Source organism: Apteryx mantelli, chromosome 8, assembly GCF_036417845.1.
Source record: "Apteryx mantelli isolate bAptMan1 chromosome 8, bAptMan1.hap1, whole genome shotgun sequence".
NCBI classification, from domain to species: Eukaryota; Metazoa; Chordata; class Aves; order Apterygiformes; family Apterygidae; genus Apteryx; species Apteryx mantelli.
In genome coordinates, this window is record NC_089985.1 from 20854953 (window position 1) to 20881073 (window position 26121).

The 26121-nt window shown below is 37.9% G+C and overlaps 2 protein-coding genes across 2 annotated transcripts; one reads left to right on the plus strand and one right to left on the minus strand.

The window, feature by feature from the left end:
• Positions 1–471: 471 nt before the first annotated feature.
• On the minus strand, positions 472–10899 carry RTCA (RNA 3'-terminal phosphate cyclase). Its single transcript, XM_067300846.1, has 11 exons — positions 10687–10899; positions 10482–10582; positions 9305–9448; positions 7661–7784; positions 7024–7082; positions 5507–5648; positions 4135–4259; positions 3428–3486; positions 2709–2803; positions 1515–1619; positions 472–1106 (listed from the first exon to the last, which is right to left on the minus strand). Exons 1-11 carry the CDS (start codon positions 10729–10731, stop codon positions 1008–1010), a joined length of 1098 nt encoding a protein of 365 aa, XP_067156947.1. The 5' UTR covers positions 10732–10899; the 3' UTR covers positions 472–1007.
• A 635-nt stretch (positions 10900–11534) lies between these two features.
• DBT (dihydrolipoamide branched chain transacylase E2) lies at positions 11535–26029 on the plus strand. Its single transcript, XM_067300848.1, has 11 exons — positions 11535–11596; positions 15950–16073; positions 16247–16322; positions 17251–17432; positions 19985–20112; positions 20939–21182; positions 21969–22135; positions 23152–23229; positions 24046–24237; positions 24416–24487; positions 25368–26029. Exons 1-11 carry the CDS (start codon positions 11546–11548, stop codon positions 25533–25535), a joined length of 1482 nt encoding a protein of 493 aa, XP_067156949.1. The 5' UTR covers positions 11535–11545; the 3' UTR covers positions 25536–26029.
• Positions 26030–26121: the final 92 nt, after the last annotated feature.

Sequence of the window (26121 nt, forward strand, 5' to 3'; positions counted from 1 at the left end):
CATGGTGTAATTTCTTCCAGGTTTTTCCTCTTCCCCTTTCTAAGACAGTAGAACATAGATTCAAATACTTGTTCTCTATTATTCAAATAAATAATCACAATTCCTCCAGGTTACTATCAACTGACTTTTATGTAGTAACATTTTGGTTAATACTCCAAGTCCTATTGCTGCTTATAATACATAACTGAGATGTTAGATACTGACTATATGGAGTTTTCCCTTACAGGGTAAAGCTATCAGAGCATAATGTTAGTATGTCATGTTTGGGATGTAACATGGTACATTTTTAAGCTCATCTTTAGGAGATTTAAAAAAAAAGACAAAAAAAAAAGATTTAAAAGCAGATTGCTTTAAGCATGGACTGTTTTTACTGTATGGAGGGAAAGAAGTGACATTTATGAAAAGTTACTTTGTATCAGCCTCCCATTAATATAAACTGCTGAGATGTTAATAGCAAAAATAAATACCAGGTTTTCATATTGTGATAGTGCTTTATTTTTTCTCACAATCAATTTCAGCAAAATGATTACAGAAGAAGAACAGAGATACAGATTTGATGGTGCACTTCATTCCACATACCCCAATACATAAAGGATCCCAAAGAATCAAACTTACATAGTCTTAAGGGGAAAGAACGTATCATCTAAGTGTTTTTTGGAAACTGAAGTAGTGATTTTTACTTTGGTGAATCTGAATTCCTAAAGCTTCTAATTGATGTTCTCAGCTGCCCAAACACATGCATTTTATTCTATTTGCTGTCCTGTCTGTACTCATTTTGCTGTTAACAGTAAAAGAAAAAAAAGTTTTCATTTTACACACCACAGATTCTCAGCATGCCAAAGGAAAGCTAGACATCATCCTTGAAGTTAAATCAAATCAATCAGATGTGACAGAAGGATCCTCCTGTTCACCAGCATATTACACATCCACTGAAATGTAGTGCAATACATCACTGAGGTATGTTGAGTTTTGCTTTTGTTAGCGTGTTTGTTTGGTTTTTTTAAACCCTACAAGTTTGAGTTTATCATCCCCATTCCTTGGCACTCAATGATGTAAGCATCTTTACTAGGATCTTCTTCTTCTGATTTTGTTACAGTAAATTTGGCCTAAAATGAACAGGATTAAAAATATATATCACTAAACATGTTATAGTATACATATAATATACACGTTATAATACACATATAATATACATAAATCTTCAATATCTGATGTCTGATAATCTATTTATAGTTTGTGCACGTGGAGAGATTTAACTGATTTCATTAAAAACATTTAAATGAAAGTGGTAAAGGTATCTAACCACTCTAAAGGCATTTAACTATAAAATATGTTCACTTTCTACTGGTAAACTCCCATATAAATATTGTAGCAACTATTTTATCAATTGTCCTCCATGAGGGAAAATTCAGTTCACAAATCCTGCTAAAATCAGAGTGAGTCTATACAACTCACACTTCCTAGTGTACAGGATGATAACAGATTGGTAAAACTTCCTCAAGTTTTCAACTCACCTTTGTTAGCTGCTCTGCAAAGTGTATAGCAGTTTGAGTATGAAGTGTAATTGGTCCACTTTTCACTCTGGACACCCCCTTTGCTAACGCCATAAAAATGATCAGCTGAAAGGGTAGATAAAGGCAATTATTAAATAACTATTTAGATCCTAGCAACTTACGGAGCAAGATCAAAAAAGAAAAGTGAAGCAAAAACATGCAAAACATCTGTAAATGAAAATATGGTTCCAAACTGCGAGTAGTCCACAACTGATGTAGGTCACTGCATTTGCCTTGCAGCGTTAAAATTTTATAAAAGTACATGGTGCTGAGTATTAAGAGTGATCCAAGATTCAAGAAGCTTGGGAAATTACTACTCTAATACATATCATAGAAGGGCTGCTACTTTTCCACAGTCGAATTTGCTGCTGAATTGCTGTTATTACATTTAACTTTGCCCCCACTCTAAATTTCACCAAACTCACTTCAGATTCCAGACTGGTAGATTACCTTGGGGAGGAGAGAAAACTCAGGAAGGGGGTTTTGCATTAGAACACTTAATGGTCAGGTATTCACCAGGTATTAAAAAATCTGATTTGATTTAAAAACATCACCATGACACACACTCTGTAAAGCTTCATATAACTCAGAGCAGTCCCCACACACACTGAATCTAGCTGTGCGATATTTCTACCAATTGTATTGCACATGCTCCAGAAAAAGCAGGATGGCTTCAACACCTAACTACTTCCTATTATTCTGCGTAATAGGAATGCGTGGCTGGGTGCTTACAAGCTAAGAGGTGAGGTAATGTAACCCTATCTAGGATAGTCCAAACTTTTTCAGGAACTGTCACTCAAAATACGATAGTATGTGGGGGGAAGGGTCTTTATTCTGAAATGTAGTTATGCAAGGAAGTCAAACAGGAACACCTCCTGGATATTTTCTCAACACACTGAAATACAAACCTCTCTCTTAATCTCGTCTTTAATACATGCGAAGAGAATGCTATTCTTCCTCTGCTATATGGCATGGGTTTAGAAATAGCAAGTGCCGAGTGGGAGGGAATTGCTACCTCTTTCTTCCAGACAGAGATACAGTCTAACTTAGAAATCTATATCCTGTTCTTTCACTGCTCAGATTTAAATTCTTTACAAGTAATACATATATCCATGTCCTTGCTATACTTCATCTAAACATATATAGGAGCCTTACTTGGTCTTGCAGAGAGTCATCCACAGCTCCACCATGTTTAAGATTTCTAAGCAGTATCTCCGCTGCTTCAATGCCAACTTTGTCAGAATTCTTTCCTAACAGAGAAATCCGGGAGATTAAGATGTGTCCAATTATTATTTAACACTTAAAAAACACAGAAAACCAAGAAATGACAAACAACTTTTTAAACCTTATTTCCATACTCTTGCCTCCAATGTCCACTTGAAAAAAACTCCTCTCTTATGATGAAGTATAGTTCATACTCCCTAAGCAGAGGGAAGCCTGTAGCCTTGCATACACTTAGAGAAACATTTTATTCAAACCAATTACAGCTAAAATCCCTTCTATACCTTTTAATCTAGATACACAACTAGATTCAGTGCTGAGCAAAAAACTCACAGGTAAACCACAGCAAAGATTGTATGTTCTTAAAATGCAGAATTCTTTTCAACTCAGTGACCTTAACAATCCATTCAGATAAAAGGTGAGTTTAAGAACTTTATAAATTTGACTATGCAGAAGCAGCTTAGAAATCTATCAAAGTGTAAAATTCTATTAACTAAAACCTGTTGATTTCCACTACCCTTTATTACTAAATAACATCCATTAAAAATTAAACTCAAAGCATCAGACCTTTGAACAGATAATACTTCAGATTCCTATTCATTAATCGTACATTAAGTTAAACCTGAAAGAGGTGTACTTCACACTACTCTTACCTCTCTTGCCAAGTGATGACCCAGCTAACAAACAACCTGTTGAAGTCTCTGCAACAATGCTAAACAGAAAAATCAGAATCCGTATTAAGTACAGAATTACTCACATTACATCTTATTTATCAGAAAAGTAATCAAGATTATTGTATTTTGTTTTTAAATACAGAATTTTAATGTCACCATCAGTATGGGGTTTGTATTTCAGTGTGTTGAGTGATCACACAGGAAATGTTTTCTCCTTTTGTCTTTTTTTCAGATATGAAGCAGGACTGTACTTATTACCCTCCCCGACAAAAAAGGAAAAAAATATTCCTCCTGCAAATTCCTCCATGCCAGGTCCCACTACTCTCCCCCTTTGTTGCAGCTCAAGAATTCAGTGAATGGCAGTGCTAGTGAGATAATATTAACAAAGCCAAAACCATTGTCTTTCACACCTTCCAAATTTAATCATTCAGATACTTATAAACAAGCGTTAAATGTATTTAACATGTAGTTAATACACATTTGTAGGAGAAAAGCTTCCCTCACCTATATAATATTTTTAAAGGTTTTTAAACATAACAGGGGTTTTGAAATATCCTAATATATATTCTTGCTTTTAAAAAAAGACTATCACTTTTTATGACTACTTGTGTGTCTTGAGAAGATGTAGCTAATCAGTTAGCAAGGTTACAAGACAGGTATTAATAGGAAGTTTTGGTTCATCTCACATTATTCCACTTCCAGTCCCAACAGCTTGATCATCAGGTTCTCGAACCGGCTGAATGTTAATGTAAAGATCCCTGATTTCTTTTCTGATGCATCTCACTGCTGCTGATGACATGTCTTTTGCCAGCTAGCAAGGTAAGAGAAAAAGGAGCAAAACGTTAATTAAATTATACTATTATAATAATACTTTTTCCTCATAAGCCTAATTATTACCGTGGATCCTTAAATAAAGGTCTTCCAAGCTAAAAAGAGACCAGTTTTATTAAGTAAAAAAAGCAAAGGACTGTTATAAACCACTACAAGCACTGAACAAGCACTCTTCTGAGAATTTTCTCACAAAATTAAAGTAATATTAAATACTAAACAACTGATAGATTATAGTGATGTACATAGAAGCTTCAATACCAATAGAAATTCAAGATTTTTTCCCCTACACATATATGGATAGAGATTTATTTTTAGTCTTGATTACTTCAAGATATTAGATTTTAAAAAATTAGTTATTATGTACAGGATATACTCTGTAAATCATAATGTATACAATAACAATTTTAGATCATAGGCAACTGAGGGCAAATTAAGTTTATCCTATCCTTGGGATCCAATAGGAAAAAAAGAAGATCATAGTCTGTATTCATAGGCTTGGAGATTTTAAGACCAAAACCAGCAGTCCGAGGCTCTTCAAAAAGTAACTCTATTTCTTCTCTCCCTTCCTCAAATGCTTCCTACCCTGTATGTGTGAGAAGGAGCCCTGAGGAGATCCTGCCACTCATTCTCTTGTAAACACAAACAGGACAGGAATAATGGAAAGGAGAGGTAAAAGGAAGCAAATTCATCTATGTTTTGTCTTTGCCTAATCTACCCTTAACTTGTTCGACTGATGCCCTTAAAAATGGTTGAAAAGTCTGATTTAGTCTGATATCTATACATTACTAGTGTACTATAGTTTACCCGTAAATCTATGAACAAAGGCCATCACTTCAGATTTAACATAATTCATGCATGTATGAATTATACCTTAAATCAGATTTAAAATTTCCCACAATCTATGCTAAAGTTTTCTGAACAGTCATATCAAGGACATCATTCTCATTTCCTATTTTAGGTGCTACCATATCGCTATGCAATAAATGCATTTTAGAAATAACCAAAATTCTATTTTATGGCCTGAAAATTTGAATCTATTTAATAAGGCTACTTTGGTTTCTATGTGAAAGAGTACATAAAACAGGAGCAACAGAGCTATGTTATACAGATTACATACAATTCAAATATTTGTTTTTTATATATATACACACACACACACACACACACACACACACACACACACACAGAGTAAAGTTGGATACTTCCAGAGCCATCACCAACACTCACTTTTATAGGCAGTGCTCCAGCAACAAATGCTCTTCCATATATCTTTGTCACAGTGCCGCGTTCTGTTAAATTTATTGGGCTCAACTCTTTGACTGGTGACATTTGGACTATAACTTCACCACCTCCTTGGGGATAGTAGCCCCTATTTAGAAATAGTAATCAGATGTAAGTAAATGCAAAGACCAGAAAGAACAAGAAGATAGCAAGAATGCTCTTCACACTATTTTATTATGCATCTTTTGTTCTCTGTTACTACACATACAAACTTTGTTGATGTGTGCCTTAGAAATATTTATAACAGAAATATGTTCTCTAACAGTATTAGCTCATAACACGCATTTTATTAACTGCCTAAAAATAGCTTAACACACATTTCTTCTTGTCTGTAACCTTACAGTTTGTTATTTGCGTTGAGACATACCTAAACACAGACAATAACCCCTGAGGCAGGAAATAAGTGTCCTGTATAGCTAGTGTCATAAAGGACATGTTGTGAGTGTGCTTAGTTTCCTAATGATTGGCATCCTATTCCCTATTACAACACCACCAGCCTCACTACCTCCCTCTTTCCCACAACAGACCTCAGTTCCCCATCCAATACTCCCAGCTCCTTCCCATGCCTACCAACTGCCATCTCCACAAGAAGCAGCCCACCTTCTGGCTGGTTCTGAGCTTGGCATGGACTCACTGACTGGTGTATTTGGCCTGCCATAAAGCCAGCTAATGAGACTGTACTTCAGCCTTTCCTTCATGATTGTGCTGCTTTGAATCTTTTGTTATCTTCTCATGTAGTAAAATTATAGAAATTTCAGGTCTTTGAGACTAGAAGCAGTACCCCTCTGTCAGGGTAATGCTGCTTCTAACAGGCTAAACTGGCCAAAAGTTTGGCCTGGAAGAGGTAGAAGGAAGAAAAGGACAGCTGGCTGGACAGAGTTCCATACCCCCAGTTTTACTTTGAAAATAAGATGAATAATGAACATGGTATCTCCTTTAAGATAATAATTAAGATAAAGCCTCCTTTCAAATGGGTAAAGTGCAGCTCAGATGTATCTAACAGACCTGATACAGTCTCTGCTGAAGCTGAAAGACAAATGACTGTCTCTAATAACCATGGCATCTAAAACTTTAGGTTCTGCGATGCTTTTTTTCTGGACTTTGAAAGGGAACCCAAAACACTTTGTTAGGTGCCTGGACTCTCTACAAGTCCAGGAGGATACGCATAACTAGCAACTCAGAACAAGCTCTGTAATGGACCGCTTGCTCACCATGCACTTCCCTCTGAGGTAGCCAATAGTAAATATTAAAACACAAGCTGGAGATGCAGCAATGAAAAAAGACAGGAAAGAACTATATCACATTCATCATGGGGTGACAATACACACAGGACAGCTAATACAGATTAGTTATTGTATTACAAATTCATCCCTTGTCTTGATTCAGGGCACCTTGTACATGTGCCTACGTGCTCGAACACTGGCTCAGTAAGGCTGCTTCTGCCATGTGATTCTACAACTCACCTCTTTCTTATGTCACAATTGAATGTGAAATTGAACTTTTCAACGATTGGCTTGAAAACCTGAAAAATAAGCATATATAAAAACACAGGATGAACGTATTTTGCATTTACCATTTCCCACCATTCTATTCAGTCTTCAAAAAGTAAAAAAAAAAACAAAAGAGATGTTCAACATGAAAATTTCAGTTACATGATAAAAAAAAGACAGCCAGTCTCATGCATACAGCTTATTTGAGGTTCTTCATACTTTATTCTGAATGGCACTTTGTGCTAAAGGATTCTTATATGGAAAGAGGAGGAGAAATCCCTAACAATTTCACAGCATTTCTAGAACAAAGAATCTATTTTAAGTGAAATTATCTTTAATAAATAAAACCAACAGACAAGTTGCTGTTTCAGGGAATTCTATGAAGCACTGGTTGCTCTCTAAATATAATACACTAATAGTGTAATATTCCCATGCCGAACAGGTTGGTGTTCATTTCAGTAGTTTACCAAGTAAACAGAGATATTTTTCCTTCATTTCATTTCACAGTTTAAAGTACAAATAAAATTGCAGTAAGAGCAACAGACGTATAGTAGCTACAGTGCATATATATGCATTAAAGATGCATCAAGTCAAAGAAATTGTTCCCTACCATGACTGTGTAGTCTATCTGAGGAGCCATCTCAGCATTAGTCCCACCTTTTAAATGAAGTTCTGATGGGGAAGCAGCAAACAGCACACAGGGCATTGCTACCTGCATCAGTAGGCACACGCTCCTAAAAATAATCACAAGATACTCAAATGTCATACAGCCATAATCCATGCAGAATCATTAGATATCAAAGGCAAATGGTTTTGCAGAGCATTTACATAAGTATCTAACTTTGAACATTATCTATTAAGTAAACTTATTACTCTTAAAAATACTAATTTAAAACTTTATGCTCTTAGCAAGCCTAAATATAAAATTTTTTTGTTCTACAGTAATTGCATCTTTCATATTCCTGTTTAAAATAAAAGCAATATAGTTTACTTAATATGCTGACAGTACTAAGAGAACTGTATGCTTAGTTAGCAGAGGGGAAAAGTAGAAAAGGCTTAGGCAGCAATTTTAACGTTTATTTAAGAATAAAATATTTAGAGAACTATAAAATTGCTTAGAAACTGCTCATTATCCTGCACAAGAAAATTCAGGGCATACAAAAAATGCTTTGATACATGATTCTGTTGTTGAATCCCTGCATATTCCATAGGTAATAAAAACCTCCCCAAAATATTTTTTCCAAAAATGAGTTAGTTCTGCAAACCAACTTGTAAAGTTACCTCACAGTTGTTTTAAGGATTATTTTGAATTGTGAAAATAATTAGTAATCACCACTAAACTGAGGAAAACTTGTTTTTGTTTTCTTAAATAACCTCTGAACATTTGTGAACCATATTGTTTTTCAAATTTTTTGCTTGTGTCCAATTACCAACCCTTCTGCAACGTTGCCTACTCGAACCTTTTTGTGTCATGTTTAGTAGCTTGTTTGTTTATGCTATTGCAGCTTATAAAAATAATTCCCTTAACTTAAAGAAAATTTCAGCTATGTCTAACGTAGCTTACGCTGCCAAGTGACCACTCACACCACTCTTGTAGAGCTAAACTGATTCTACTCAGTTTTGCAACAGATTCAAAGATTGAAGAACCCAACACAGAAATACAGAATGCAAAAACACAGAGACAGAAAATAGTGGATAGACTATGTCCCAAATTCCAAAAGATGAGTACCCCCTATTGCATCATTATGTCCCCAAGTTAAATCTCAAAATTGCCTTTATTATATAAATATGATTAATATTGAATATATTATCAATAAATATATTGGTATGTCAGTTGAACATTTTGTAATGTAGTATAATGTACAGATTTGTGAGACAAAGCTCAACCTAATTAGTTGCATTAGGCCTGATATCTAATGCACTAATGTGAGAAAATAGGGGACAAAATTGTAAATACATGGACAGCTGTCTTTTGCTTGACATTAATCAAAAGTGTTCAATTTATAAATCAATCATAGCTTTAAAACTATTGCACTTGCATGTACTTTATTAACACAGATCTTGCCTACATTAAGGCAAGAGAACTTAAAGTAGTAAGGTTCTTTGGCCAGATGTATCAAGCTCAAGCAGCACGGATTAAGGCTCATTACTCATGAATTAATGTTCTGTTTTTATTTTTTGTCATAATTTTAAAGTTACCAAAAGCAGTTAAGAGCAGTGACTAGCCAGTCATTATCCATGTACAAAGACATACCCTGCTGTTTTTGTATCTGCTACGTGGGTTCCACCTTTGATCTTCCCAGGAGTGAAGGTTATTTCTGTTGAACCGATTTCTCCGCCCTGCAACTTCCCTTCACATAAATCTCGAATCATCTCCAATCCAGACAGATGTTGAGGCCTTCAAGTCATAATACTACATTAAAGATACATGCAAGTAGACTACATATTCTTGTTACATTAAAAAAATTACTAAACATCAACTAATAAATACTATGATTGCAAAATTCAGGCCAAACAAGCATCAGAAATTCAATCTTGTTCCAACAGTATTCCTCCTAAGTTCATGGGAGCCAAAGGAACAGCATCCATTTATTAGTTTTTTTTATATGTGCAAGGAAACTAAAATGCAGGTGCATCCATGTCACCAGAATGATCTCAGTTTCACTACATTTTGATGATGATGCTATGTAAAGTATAAATTCATCTAGTAGCCTCCAACTTTCTCTGGCTTAAGGGCTATTAGTCAGCTAGTAATATTCTTTGCTCTATTAGGCAAATATTATTTTTTTTAATTTTCTTACATAAGAGCCATTGTGAAATAAGCTGGAAACCATTCCTTGGACTTCTTCCCGGGGGGTGAGGAAGTGCAGCTTAGAAAAGCAGCTCGGTTTCAGGGAGCCTAAACAAACTACCTGGGAGCTTCTGCCTCTCCTGGACATGTTTTAAAGCCCCAGAATAAAAAAGTTGAAAAATTACTATTACGTATAAATACTGAGGGACCAGTTTCCCTTACTTATAAGTTAATTTTGTCCCGAATTAAGTATAATACACACTTCTGACCTTTATATGTCTTGGTCTAACAAATGTGATGTCAGTAAGGGAGGGTGTCACAAATTAATGGAGTTAATGACGGAGCAGATTTCTACAGAGAAAGAACCTTAAATCGGGACGAGGAACACGAGTAACCTGCTTTTGAGGTGTCTGGTAGCTTTTTAGCTCACTGCGACGGCCCCGAGACACGCGGATCGCTACATGAGCCGTTCTAGCGCAATCCGCTCCCTGAGGGCTACGTGATCTCCGCTATATCTAATTTTCCTCCCACGCAGCCTGCTTCGCGCCTCGGAAGATACTGCCGGGACGCTGCGCGAACGGGGGCTCCCCGCGGGGCGGGGGCGGGGCCGGGGGCGGCCCCGGCCCGGCCCGGCCCTTACCTGAGGCCGGGCTGGCTCCTGCCGGCCCGGATCCTGCGCACCCGCAGCGGCAGCCCCAGGAGGCAGCTCAGCGCCGTGGAGACGCGCAGGATCTGCCCGCCCTGCAAGGAGAAACGGCGGCTCAGCAGGGGCGCGGGCGCCGCCCGCCCCCCGCCGCCCCCCGGCGCGGCCGCTGTCCCGGGCGGCTCGGCCGGCCCGCGCTCACCCCCTCCATGATGCCGCCGTCTATCTCCACCCGGTCCCCGGCCATGGCTGGCGGCGGCCGGAGGCGCCTCTCGCGGAAGCCGCCGCCGCGCGGGCAGGATCCCGGCCGGGCCCTGCGGACGGCGAGGCCCCGGCGGAGCAGCCCCTCGAGTGGCGGCGGCTGCCCCGGCGCTCGCTGCCGGTGCCGGGCGGCGGCGCTGGAGCAGGCGCAGAGCGAGCGCACAGCCGCCTCCCCGCCCGCCCAGGGGCGGCTCCGCGGCGTGAGGAGCCGCCGCCGGGTCCCAGCGCCCGGCAGCCTCGGGGCAGCGGAGCAGAGAGCCGCGCCCCCGCGTTAGCGACCCGGGCCCGGCCGGGAGCGGGGCGGAGGCGGCCCAGGGGAGCCCCTGCTTCGAGGCCGCAGGGCCAGAGCGGTGCCGAGCCTGAGCCCGCGCCACCTGAGCGCTGGCGAACCCGGCACCCGGCGGCCGCAGCCCCGCGGCGTCGCTGGGAGAGGCGCGGGGAAGCACAGGCGCGCTGGCCGAACCGACGCGCTCTGCAGTTTGTTATCGGCCTCTCAGGGAGGGCTGGGCCCTTGGCGCGGCCCCGCGCTGCGCAGCGGCCGCGTTAGCAGGGCTCCGGGGGGCGCCGGGGCGGGTGACTCCCGCCGCCTGCTCGCGGAGGCAGGACGCTCCTCCCGGGGCGCCGCTCGCGCTCCCCTGGGGGGGGGGGGCTCCCGCGCCTGCTGCCCCCCGCCGCCCATTGGCCCCCGCCGGGGGCGGGTGCCCGCCCCTGCCGGCGGCGGCCGGCGTGGCTGCGTCCTGATTGGCCGGCCGGGGGGAGGTGTGTGGGGCGTGGCGGGGCCTGGTCCTTCCCAGAGTAAGATGGCGGCTGCGGCCGCTTTGAGGAGCGGCTACCGGACCGCGGGCCGCCTGGTAAGGGGAGGGGGGCCCCGAGGGTGGCGGCGCGCCCGGTTAGCCCGTGAGGCAGCAGGCAGCGCGCGGCGCCCCCGCCTCGGCGGCGCCTGAAGCCCCGTCGCTTCCTCCTGCCCGGGCGAGAGCGGCAGCCCCTCAGTGCGGGCGCGACGCCCCCGCGGAGCGGCCGCCGCTCCCCGCCGCCCTTTCGCCGGCCCGGCGCCGCGGCGCAGTGGCGCAGCCCAGCGTGGCCCCGCGGCCCGTGAGCGGCGGCGGCCTGCGGTCTGCTCGCCGAGGGGACGCGCGGCCCCGGCCGGCCGGCGCCGGCCTCCCGGCCTCGCGTTCTCGCCGCCTGAGTGTTTTGCCGTTTGTGCGCGTTTTCTGTGAGAGAAGCCCGCGCCTCCGCGAGAACCGCCGGCGCCGCCTCCGCTGCTGTGCGCGGTGCCTCGCCTTGCCTCGCCTTCCCGCGCCCGCCCCGCGCCCCCTTGCGCGCCGCGTCCCCGCGGACGGCGACGGGTCACGGCACGCCCAGAAAAGGGACACGTGTAATCCCCGAACCCCGGGAGCTCCGGTGTTTGTAGGTTGGATGGTTGAGGCACATTACCACGCTTCGAGAGGTGAAGCCGCTTAATTGCTTTTAAAGACACGTGTAATCTCTTAAACATATATCATCACGAGCAGTTACTTCATGCTTTCCGCTGCCTTCTGTGCTGTAGGCTGGCTGCGGCATCGAAGTGTTGGTTTCCGATTATGTTACTGCTGTTCTGGGAATGTCACAAAAAGAAACATCTTTTGTGCCATAATCCGAGTGAAAGCAAAATTAAAATCATTATCCATTCTGGTTTCTTGTTGTTAGGTTTGCACTTAGTAGTAATACATACATTGTAAAAGTGTAGCAGTGAAGAATTTTTTTCAGTGATACTTTTGTAATTATCTAGTTTTAAGTTACATATGACTCATTCTGCTAATCAAAGAACCTTGGAAATAGCTGCTTTTTAGTCTTCCTTCTAACCAGACTGTCTACTTTCGAATCCAGAGGGAGGTTCTGATAAATTGAAAATGTTCATCCTATCTATGCTGAACGTCATCCTCGCATCCTTGCATGCCGAACTGTGTAATTTAGAATTGGCTATTTATAGCGTGCATTAGCTGCAAGCACATTTTAAATGTTACAAGAAACTAATTCTTCCTCTGACCATCATGGTAAAACAGTGTCAATATCCAAGAAATAAAGTTACTGTTATAATTTTAAAGTGTCATATTTTAATATTCTCAATGGTCTTGCAAAGCTGGCAAAGGGAAGGACAGCCTAATGGTGGTTGTCCATAGACATGGACATGGGCTAAAGATTGTGAAGAACAAAAGAAAGGAGTCTGGGATCCTCGTGTTAGATGGTGGGGAAAGGAGAGTCATGTAGAGACTAGGATATGGTGCCAATTTTTAAGGCTGACTAAAATACACTAGCAAGGATTTTATTGATTTAGTATATAGGCAACTATATATGTGGAGATACAGAATAGCTATGCAAAATGTATTAATAAATGTTCATTAAAATGACTCAATATGAGAGCAAGTCAAATGAGTTTCATTGAGGAGTATCCTTTAATGTGAAATCGTTACCTTTGAACACAATTTATTCAATTCAACTTTGAAACTGAGTGTTACTTCATCAGGTAATCAGTTGCCTGCAGGCTGAATAACAACATTTTGTTCTGAGGACAGCAGTAGATTTCCAGGATCAATGGTAATTTATAAAAGCGCGATAGGCTTCTTCTTAAGGAATGACCAAAATTAAACCAGACAGGATCAAGGCAATTCTCCCCCAAATAGTGTATGCTCCAGGGTTGTCTTTGTTCAAACTTTAAACCTTAAGAAATTTTGTTCATCATCAGTGGCTGATGAGTCTTCAGTATCAGTGAGAGACTGGAGAAGGCATAAGCCCCCCTAGTCTCTTCTCCCCGCAGTAACTCTGCACTCTCAAGACTTGTGTAGGAAAGGTGTTCTCTTACTGCAGCATCATTGCCTTATAGCGTAATAGTGGTGACATAAACATAACTGGTAGTACTGTGCTGGTTGGTTTTTGTTACCTTCTGATATTTAGCAGTTGCATGAACATGTACATCTCATATATACCTATATATCTACATATATATGAGTTGTATATATAATGGTATGGATATGTATATTGAATTTAGGATTAATTTTGTCTTTTATATGCTTTTGTTATTTCCTTACTTTGCTTTACACAGTTAATAGTATTGTGATGATTAAATGCTGAAATGAATAAATAAAGCCTCTTAGTTTATGGGTTTCAATTTTTCAGCTTTTAGAAAGGAACACGTTGTTATGTGGAGAGACTGGGCACTGTATTATTGCTTTAATATACTAACACACCAACTTTCTGGTAAAGATCAACTACAGACCAAAAAGACAGATTTAGTTTTACAAAATGCAGTAGTTTGGAATTATTCCTGCAAATATAAATTGAAACAGTTCTGAAACTCTTCTGTAACAAAACCAGTCTGTTTTTTTGGCAGTGACATTACTAATTCACTATCTCCATTGGTTGCCAAATGTTAAAATCACATGGAAAGCATTATGAAACTTCACATTTATAGATAGTTCAGAGGTTTGACATGCTGCTTGTGATCATCTTCACAGGTAAATATTGAATCTTTTCCATGTAGGGGCACATTAAGAGAAAAGAGTTTTATTTTAAGTTTGGAACAAAAAGATCTTGCTGGACAAAAGAAAGTAACCATGGACTCAGATAGAAAGAAATACACAATTAAAAATAGAAGAAATCTGCCTTGGGAAAACATACATTATGTGCCAGTTTTATAAATTAATGAAAATTTTAAATGCATCCATAAAATAAGATTTGTTATAGCTTACAATTGTCATTTTACCTGAATTTTTGTTGTGAAAATTGTTTGGAGGACTAATGAAAAGGGATTACTGTTTGTTCATGATAGGAATGAGAAAAATACTTATTCTAGATCAACAAATACGATCTTAGTAGCAGGTAGCTGAAAAGTAGCTCAACATGACTTTGCAGTGTCCTTTAAGGTAGAGTGTATTGTATAAATATTTGTTCCTAAAAGAAAGGTAATATTTAAATGTAATTTGCATGCTAGATCAAATAATATAGAAAATATGTATGTTTTCAATTCAGTATAGTACAGTCTTCTGGATAATCTGCATTTGAAATGTGCAATATAAACGTGCAAAATTTTCCATTGTTTTGGGGGTAGGGTAGGATAATCAGGAAGTTTCATATGCTTTGCAATTATTTGAAAGGATTATTAAAAAAAAAAAAAAGGAGTTAAAATGAACTTTCCCACACAGGTGTCCTGTTTTCTGGCTCTTCTGAGAAGATAATTTGTAAATTTTACAGTTTTGAGCTACCTGAGGTACATTGTAGCACCTGAATTTTTTTCATATCTCTAAATTAATTAGAGATTGTACCTGCAGATAATTGGGGTTTTTTGGTATTAATTTTATGTCACTCTAGGACAATGTAACACCAGAATTAGATTAAAGAAATCTTACTAAATAAGAAAGGGTCTGAACTAACTTCTAATGCGTTTAATGATAAAATGCCTGTTTATGTCAATGCAAGTGCCACTGGCTTTGCTGTTGACCAAAATCATGACTGCTGTGATTACATGATGCTTTAAAGCATAAAGTTTTGTATAGAGAACCTTTCAGAAAATTCTGTTGACCCTTGAAGTTGATTTCTGGATAAATATAATTGTAACCATGAAAAAAAAGCACCTCACACCCAAAAAGTCAATGAAGTTAATGTAAAATGATACTTACTTCAAGATGTTTGTCTTCTATATTTTAAAAGAAATGAAAGGGCAACTATGCCCTCCAGTGTGAAGTTCCTTTCTAATTAGTATTTCTGATCAACCTTTGCTTGGAATAAGAACCAACAGAGAAAAATATACTGATTTTTCCCACTGTCTAAGGGACCTTTCCAGCATTCATTCTGCATGAGACTGTTTCATGTGGCTGATGCAGTTATTGGGGTATATTCTTTTGTGTGTGTGTCCTGATTAAAATAATTGCTTAAAGAAACTATCTGTTGCCAGATTTTGTCATGATTTTTGTTAATTGATTGTGTTATTGTGGCTTTGATCTCCCCTGTGATGTATTATTAAAATTATTTAAGGACATGGCAAAGCTTATGCTAATTTAATGATCATTATACATTCCATACCCATTTAGTATAATTGTGTTTTCATAAGAACTTCTCTAAATAAATTAGAATTGAACTATTTTAGTTTAGTTACTGTTGCATCAAGAATATTAAATGAGCTCTGCCTTCCTCAGTGCAATATTTTAACACTTGAGACTTTTCTCCCCCAGGTTTGTGTTCACCACATTAGATCGTGCAGCAGCATTCAGTTTATAAAATCAAAATATGTGTGCCTGTTTGACAAATCTGCCCTCAAGTTTAGTCATCAACAGCGATTATTCAGAACATCTGCTGGTAATCTTTTTCATACTAAAATAATTTATTTTATATTGCTATTTTATGAGTGTTATGTTAGCAGTTTGTATATAACTGGTATATAGCATATTTTTGATGCATTCAAAATTTTCTGTGTGATATCATATATTTAATATTAAAACTTTTTATTTTTCCTCATTTTCTGTTTTAAGTTTCATGTGGCCAAATTGTTCAGTTTAAGCTTTCTGACATTGGAGAAGGGATTACAGAGGTGACTGTGAAAGAATGGTAAGCTCCACTTTCTTAGAAACATACTAAGAAATCAGCAACTAGTTTAACAGCTGTGTTATTCGTTAGTCACCTGAGAATACATTTTCTGGGTTACTGGTGAATTTTTTTACATTTTATTTTCCATATTTTGAAGCCCTGTATAGTCTGAGCTTTACATTTTGTTTATCTGCAATCTGGTTTATTTGGGAGGGGAAAAGATGGAGGGAATAGGATGTCCTAACTGCACCTGTAGGTAGACTTTCTTTCAGTGATTAATGTTTTTGGAGTGCAGGAGACCTAACTTTTAATTATACTTGTTGAGCTGAAATTTAGAAAAAAATGTACTTCTCTGGAGAAACCACAACAAAATTTTATCCTGCAGTACTTTTCCAATTACTTTAAAAAAAGATTTGAACATGTAAATTGTTCCTAAAAGGCCATTGATAAATAGATTAAACAAAATCAAAGTGTCCAGTGGGGGAGGGCAGTTTTGGAACGCTTTGTTCTTTGTATGAATAGTTGAAGATACCCTCTTTGCACTGGAGGCAGTGTTTCCCACTTCTAGTTTCATGTCTGAAACTGATCCTACACTGGTCCTGGCAATTTCAAATTGAGACCTTCCTTAGCTTCAAACTAAGCAAAGCTCATTCTTATTTTTAGACAGTTTATAATCCGTCAAGAAAACTCGGCTTTTTTTTAGCTAAAGTAACAGCAAAAATATAAATGTGATGATATTCTCAATCATTGCTACTTTTCACACAACCAAGAGTTCTGGAGTAGTCTGCCAAGATATACAGCAAATGTATCCATTATGTATAGTTTGGCTTCTTATCTAGAATACATTTTCACGTTGTGTGGATGTACGTAATGGAACTTATCAGAAGAATACACAGCGTAGATTTTTAAACTTAATATGTTTTATACCAGCCTGTGTCTTTTCTCTTAGGTATATTAAAGAAGGTGATAGTGTGTCTCAGTTTGATAGCATTTGTGAAGTTCAAAGTGATAAAGCTTCTGTTACTATTACTAGTCGTTATGATGGCATCATTAGAAAACTCCATTACAATTTAGATGAAATTGCTTATGTTGGAAAACCATTAGTGGACATTGAAATTGATGCTTCAAAAGGTATTGTAAACAGTTTTTTCTCTTGCATGTTTTGTATTTGTTGTCATAAAATCATCAGATTGTCAGTAGATTTTTTTCCCTTGAAAATGTTAAATCTGTTTTTTTTTCTTCTATAAAGTCAAGAAGAAAATTAAGTAGAAAATACTTTTATTAATTCTTCTGTGATATTTTATTATGATTTAAAATCTCAAAAGTTGGACATTTCCTATTGAAAATTTAGCTCAAGCAGCCTTTAGCACTGCTATGTTCCCATCCATAGTAGCTCAAAGTAAATATTAAAAGCTTTGGTTCTCACAGAGGAGAGAATTTTCAGGGAGGAATTAAAATACAGTGAAAGAGAATGGCGGAAATGTCCACCTACCAAGGTCTTGGAGGTACACAGTAATTTTTGCTGTGAATCAGTGATCTCGTGAAATTAGGGTTATGATTTTACTTCAAGACAAGAGAGTTCAATTCACTGCTGGAACCTGCGAGGTCTGTGAGGCTCGAATGAGCTTCTAGTCAAATAATGGTTCACATACAGTTTGGATATTTCAGAATATAATAAAAATAAGAATTATATTGCAATTTGAAGAACATTTCAGTGTGGCTTTCAGGGCCATGTTTGAGGACTCTCACTTCACTAAACTCCCTGTTCCCATTTCATCTCATCAAGGAGCCCAAAACTGTTCAGACCCATACCTTATACCATGACAGACGTTGCAGTGCGACGTGGTTGTAGGGTGACTGGACCTCTTGAAGTCCCTGCCCACACTGGGTGGAGGACCCCCTGCTTTGGTGAAATTCCTTCCATCATTTGCTCCACTCCTGGGATCATCTGAGCCATAAAGATCCTTGCATTTCTGCAGCAATTCTGTTCTGCCCTGGTGCTTTGGGGGGAAAGGAGGAACAATATTACCTGGGCAGATAACCTGGCACTGGCCGTAAGGCTAAGGGAGGAAAAGCAAAACCTGTGGTCCAGGGTGGAGCCTGACCAGTTCTTACAGAGTGGTGCAGTTCAATGGAAGGCTAATGCTGGCACCACTGCAACATGCACGCAATCATTTTAGCATTGTGTACATTTAGAGTCATGACGATATAGTACCTGACACTGTGATATGGACCAGTAGCTTCAGAAGAATGTCTTACTGCTTATTGCTAGGGTTAGAGTTGGAGGAGTCAGGAGTGAAGGGGCTAAAGAACCACACTTTTAACTCCACTACTTGTGAAGGAATAGGCAGCTGCTTTCCTCACACCCTCCAGGTATTTGGCTGCCACAACAGATGCAAGACACATTTTTGCATCAACAGATGCAAAATGCCTTTGGCTCTGCTCATCTCTCTGTTGGTCTAACAACTGAGTTACTTGCTAGAAAGGGAAGATTTTTCAAAGGATGACTAGAGAGATCGTGAGAGAGGAGAAAATGGAAAAGAAAGTAGAATTTTCTTAGGGATCTTGTGATTCCCAAAGTGCCACTCCTTAGTTGGGGAACCTCTGGTTTAAAAAGCTCTGCCTAGAGTTTGGATTTGTTTAAACCACCTGAATTTTAAATAATTTAAAAACAAATTTAATAAAATCATATATAGTTTTTTTCTGTCATAAAATAACTGTACCAAATAGTGACATGCTCTCCAAGACATTTTCTTCCTCTACGCTAATCTTTGGAGACTTTTGTGCCGTATCAAAATAAAAAGATTACAGATAGAAATAACTGTGCAATTTCTCTCTTTTCTCTTTATTTTAGTACTGGAGAGATATTTTCACTGGTATGTTTTTCAGGCTTTCAAAAATTAGAAAATCTGCAATTCTTTGAGATGAATTCTCTTACTTTAAAATTAATGTAATTTTTTAATTTGAATTAGTAATTCTGAATAAATTTTCAAGGTGTACTGTTTCTTTAACTTTTAGGCATAACAAAAGTAGTAATATACAGTTTATTACTGGTTTGCGAGTCTTTCTTCAAAGTGTTTTTTGCATACAGAAGAACAAGAAAGCATCCAAGTTTGAATAAGCTTGTTTAGAGAGAGGAAAATAGTCTTTAGAGTTCCAAGAAATTTAGCTTTTTGTTGCTTTGCCTATACCTGCTATGCCACTTCTGTAATATATGTTAATCAAATATTCCAAAATATACATCAAAAGAAAATAAACAACCCATGATCCAGGTGTCCATGAATTTGCTGGTCTTTGATTTCAGCTCTGTATTTGTAAGTATTTTTATGATTTTCCTTTCTCCTTTTTTTTCTCTCTGGCTCCTACGTGTGTATTTAACCATGTTTGTCTAGAAACACACAAGGTACCCAGTCACTGATAGATCACGATTAACCTTTGCTATTGCAATATCCAGTACTTTGAGAGGTAGCTAATACTTCCTTTGCTGGTTTCTTTTAAGATATTTGAGAATTTGTTCAGCTTTATTTTTTACTGTCCATTTAACTTTTGCTTAAAGTAGGAAATTTAAGTTTAAACTTAAGTTTAACTTAAACAAGTTCCCATACTTTACCCTCTATTTAGCCACTACAACAGATGCTTATAGAGAACTGTAATAAAGTTAATATTTTTCTTCCTGTTTGCAGGTGTTGCCCCAGAAGAAGATGTTGTTGAAACACCTGCTATGTCTCATGAAGAACACACTCACCAAGAGATAAAAGGTCATAAAACATTGGCAACCCCTGCAGTTCGTCGTCTTGCCATGGAAAACAATGTGAGTTCACTGAATCAGGTCCTGCTGAGTTTTATCTCTCTTCTACATACCAGTTTGACTAACCAGGAGAATGTTGGTCTAAAGGAAAGTGCAGTGAGGAAGACATGTTTTCAAATATATTTCAAATGTATAAAAACTGTCATAAAGATGAAGAGAATGATGTTTTCACTATGATTATGGTGGATATGAAAAGAATAACTGGGCTTAAGATGCAGCTAGGACACTTGAGTTTGGAGATAAAGAGAACCTTTTTAGAGGTAAAAATAAGGAAGCACCAGAATAGATTCTTGGGACAGAGGAGGGAGGAAGGGAAAATGGAATCTCAGCTTTAGCTGTTTTGTTCTTAAAGTCTTCACATTTGGATCAGAAATGACATAGGTGAGGTTAATCTTGCCTGCAGTAGAAAATGGATTAGGTGACCTTTTAAGGGCTTTTCTATTTCTGTTTTCTGTGAATCTGTGAATATTCTATTGTTTTGGAAAGCTTGTGGTGCATTTTTAGGAGAAAAGTAAGACAGTAAATAGAGAAAATTAAGTGACAGATGGCTTTCCTCAGATAAATTTTTCACTATTGAGCCTGTGAGGTAATTAAGAAGTAAGCCATATCCATTGTTCCTCCTTAAAGTATGCAATTAGATATCTAGAGGGACTTTTAGATGATTTGAATGGTGTTCATAGAAAGGGAATAAGTCATAGAAAAGGAAAGAAAATTGTAAGTATGTTAGATCAGTACCTGGAATAATTTTTAATTGTAATTCACTTACAATGTGGAATTTTTTTATATTGCTGTAAAGCAAAAATGTTATAGCTTACTATGTATCTTTCAGATTAAATTGAGTGAAGTTGTTGGGACAGGGAAAGATAACAGAATCCTTAAAGAAGACATACTCAATTATTTGGCCAAACAGACAGGAGCTATTTTACCTCCATCACCAAAGGCTGAAATTATCCCACCTTTGCCAAAATCCGAGACAGTGCCAGCTGCTCCAAAGGACAAAGCACGTAAAATTCCTGTACCTGTTTCCAGACCCATTGCATTTTCAGGAAAAGATAAAACTGAAGCTATAACAGGTAAACCATGAAATATAAAATCTTGAAATAATGTTCACAGTTACTAACAATAGATGTTACTCAGTGAACATTCGATTTCTTTTGATGGAAAGTCTGTTTTAGTTCATTATCCTGCAAGTCTGCTGAGACAGTGAGAAATAGGAAAATATGCTTTGCAGGCATGTGATGTTTGAAATTATTATTTTATGAAATAATTGTTCATGTTTTGGCTGGAGGGAGTTGGGCTGTAAATTGCACTTGCTCATTTTTAATCCATGTTTTCTCAAATATGTGGTGAAATGGGTAGGAATTCTGAAACACTTGAATATATTGCAGTATGAGTCATTATGTAATTAGTGTCAAGGCACAGCGAGTATAGGTGTTTATTAGAGCTTAAAAGTAATGAACTTCAGCATTCAGACTTGTTCTGGACAAGAGTGCACAACAGAAGGTGCTGATGTAAGAAAAATCACATTAAAAGAGGAAGAAATGAGGTTTATGCTTGCCTTCAGGCAGTGTCAGCATGGAGAGGGTAGAAAAAGCAGTGTAGATTACTATATTATAATTTCAAATACATACATACGTAGGAGAAGTATGGAATAATATAATCTGAAATATTGCAACTGTAAGAATTAAGTTTGCATGTGGTGACTAACTGTTGATCCTAAAGTGAACTTTACTATGTCTTTTTCTTTTTTCTTTTTCTAAGTTTTGTAATTTTTTAAATGAAACCAAATAATTGAAACTTCACGATAACTTCCCGGCAGTTCATTTTGTTGGTGTAAGAACTTAGTGAATATTTTTCAGGTTTTCACAAGGCAATGGTAAAGACTATGAGTGCAGCCTTAAAGATCCCTCACTTTGGTTATTGCGATGAGATTGATTTGACTCAGCTCATTCAGTTGCGAGAAGAGCTGAAACCTCTAGCACAAACTCGTGGAGTTAAGCTTTCCTTTATGCCCTTCTTCATAAAGGTGAGAAATGCAGCAGAGTGCTGTATAGACCTCTAATGCAGATTTTGTCAAAATTTTCTGATTGATTGACTGCTGTTGTAGCTTTGAAGTACATCTCTATCATTTGAGTAGTCACAAGTCACAAGAAAAGTCACAGCTTGTTTGTTGAGCCACTTATCAATTCACTATTGGGATTGTAGTAGGGTTATATAATATCTAGGAAAATTTTTGAAATATTAATGGTGAAGGATAGAACAGTTAAATCATTACTCAGTAAGGGTCTAAGCATCACTGAATATTTCAATTTGAACTAGCAGAAACAGATCTTGGAAACATCAGTATTTTTTATGAGCTCCATTATCACACTTGAAATGCAATTTCTTTTTTTATTTTATTTTGTTGGTAGTGAATCCCTCAGGTGAATGAGCGCATCTGCTTTGTTATTCGGAAGACCAGGCACTTGAATTCGTTTATTTGCCACAGTTCTATTTCCGGCCATTTCCAGCTGTTGACATCACTGAAGGCTGAACATATAGCTTAGTCTGAAACTTCTGATAATGCTATTTCAGTTAGAGGGCTAATTAAAGACTAATTCTGCTGCCTCTTTTTTCCCAGGGAATTAATATTACTTCCTCAAAATAATTGTTATTTAAGTGGAGAGCTAAGAATGACATTGCTGAATCTCATAAGTTTCATGCCAGGATATTTAATTTGAATTGTGAAGCAGGAAATACCAAATGCAAATTCAACTTTGATTGTAATTATAAAGAGTGATTATCCCTTTTCCATGTCTGGTACATATTTGTTTTTTGTAAATTGTCTTTTTCTTCCATTGTCCTAATCATGACAGACTATAACATACAAGGAGGGTTTAGGAGAGTTTAGACCAAATTTGATTCCATAGAGGAAATCCAAATCATTACTAATCGGAATTGTCTCCCACTGTTGCTTCCCTTCCATCCTTGAGTAAGAATATTAATGTAGCTGTTTTAGTTGCAAAGTATAAAAATCTATCTTTTTTCTTTTATATTTAACAGGCAGCTTCTCTGGGATTATTGCAGTATCCTATTCTTAATGCTTCTTTGGATGAAAGCTGTCAAAATATCACATATAAGGTTTGTAAAATCCTGAAAAAAGTTATGAGCAAAATCCCAAACTAAGAGCTAACAAGGGTACCTTTTCAGGATGTCTGAGCTAATTATAGGAACCTATAGCTTGTAACAAAATTATTATGTTGTGCTGGAAAATAATTTGCGTATCCAGATTCTGTCTAAGATTGAATTAGATTTAATACAGATCTGATTTCAGCAGTAATTTTTTAGTAATGGCACAGTGGTTCTACTGTTCCAGCTCTAACCCTTATGTATTAAAGTCATCTTTTAAACTCAGTTTGCTAAAATTTATTTAATTTTCATAAAATGTGCTGGACTGATACTTCTGGGCAATGAACATCTATTTTCTTAAGGGATGTTGCATATATAGAGCAGTGCAAATTCCTTTTATGTTGTTTTATCAATATCTCTTAGATGAATCCTTATATATTCCTTCCAGAAAATGCAAAGATAATTCAGTTTCCATTTTTTTTAAGTCTAGTAGTCTCTTTCAGACTGTTAGTCATTTTAGGACGTTTGTCTGGATAAGAAAATATAAAATATTTTCAGTGTGAAATTGAATCCAAAATTTTAGATTTCCTGGATGTGAAATTGCCAAAATCAATTTATGCTTACTTTCCAGATGTAGAAAGCTAATATTCTAAAACTTACCTCCCCTCCTCCCCTCAAAGTAGTATAGTGGAGTTGCTTAATACAGACAGTACTTCCTTGGTTAAAAAAAAAAAAAAAAAAGTCAAAAGCTTTCAAGTGCTTTCTTGTGTAAAATAAGTTTTATGTTGACTGCTTGTGTTAATGTCTGGTTAATGAAACTTATTGTAGGCTTCGCACAACATTGGAGTTGCTATGGACACAGAGCAAGGTTTAATTGTCCCAAATGTGAAAAATGTTCAAGTCTGTAGTGTATTTGAGATTGCTTCTGAATTAAATCGTCTACAATCCCTGGGCTCTGCAGGCCAACTGGGAACAAATGACCTCACTGGGGGAACATTCACCCTTTCAAATATTGGCACAGTAAGTACAGGAAAAATGAGAACTTACATCTGAAAATTGCTTCTGAAATGAATATCCTAATGAAAGTTTAATATGCAAAAAACAAAACCTGTAGCAATTCATGCAAGAAGCAATCTGCTTTTTCAAAAGAATGATATAATTATTCCCTAACTAATATCCCCAGCTTTTTTCCTTGTAGATTGGTGGCACTTACACCAAACCAGTGATACTACCTCCTGAAGTAGCTATTGGAGCGCTTGGAAAGATACAGGTATATTAATTTTATCTCAGTGATGTGGTCAATTAACTGTAGCAAACTGAGGTCCTCTTTAATGCATATGTAACACTGAGTGTCCCTTTGTATATTGTTCTTATTTAAACATTTCCTCTTTATGAAAGAGAAACTGCTTAGCTTGTGAATGGAGAGTTTTACAGTATTTTTAGATGTCTATGCAGACATGAAATATGTAAATAGAAATCTTTTACCCCAATGGTTCATATTTATTTTCTAGAATCCTATAATATTTCATTTACATCTCTATTTAGTCTCCTAGTTATTAAGAAACAACGTAAATATATTTTTACAAGTCTTGCAGCATGACTCTAGCATTTTTGTTATGATCAAAGAGAAAACTTGAAAGTAGAAAGGTATTCAGATAATCAGGCTTAGCTTCATAAGCCAGATAGCCAAACCTATTACAGAGCTTCAAATGGTAAAGGCAGTTCTTATTTTTTGAATTTCAGACTTAAATTCTTTAATACAGACATGGAAGGTCAACACTGGAAATAAAATTAGTATTAATTAAAAATACTTTTCCTGTGTTCTTCCTATAAGCCTTTTATTTAGGGAATGCTCTTGGGAAATTGTCACTTTGAGCACTAATAGTGCAATAAACTATTCAGGAAGAAACTTCAGTCAAGAAAGGTTTTCACTACTTCAGTATTTCCAAGATGGTAGAAATAGGATATGACTGTTTATAATGTAGGTTAGCAATATATTCAAATCTGCAATACAGACAATAATGGGAAAATCTTTGTTTCATGAATGGCACTACTGCTGTTTATTTAATTTAGCAAAATGTTAGTACATATTTGTTAATGAAAGTATTTAATATTTATTTTTCCATTTTATTCTATTCTCTGATTTTTAGGTTCTTCCTCGGTTTAATGGAAAAGGTGAAGTATTTAAAGCACAGATAATGAATGTGAGTTGGTCAGCTGATCACCGCATTATTGATGGAGCTACAATGGCCCGGTTTTCTAACTTGTGGAAATCTTATTTGGAGAATCCTGCTTCAATGCTGCTAGACCTTAAATAAAGGAAATTATGGCTAGAATATGCCTTTAAACTTTGCAAATTAGACTGAATGAAAGCTGGCGGTGCTAGCACATGCCTGTTGCTACTCACATTATATAATTGTTTTATGTGGTTAAAAGTTCTCAACAGCTGATACCAGTCTATCAATTAATTGTTACATTCTTTTAAATCAAATTACTAGTGCTGTAATTTCTTCTACAGCAGCCTGTCAAACTTAATAAGTCATGGTGTGACTCCTGAGTATGGTGATGGAAAGTCTTTATTTTGACTTTTAAAATATATACTGATGTTAGGCTGATGTAACTGAATGACAGTGATCTACATGTCTGCAATATTTTTAAATTGATTAACCTGTTTCAAAGGGAAATACTCACAATTCTTCCTTGTTGGACACACACCTTTATTTTAACAAAGACAGAAGGTTATATCCAAGTTCCTGAAGAAGTTATGCAAAAATCATGTACAAATAAAATGCCTTTTGTGCTTATGTTTTAAGATGTCCAGAGAGCTTTTTGTTGTTTAACTGAGTTAACCTCTCCTCTCATGTCTTTCTCTAGTCCACTTTTTCCTGGAGATGACTTGCACAG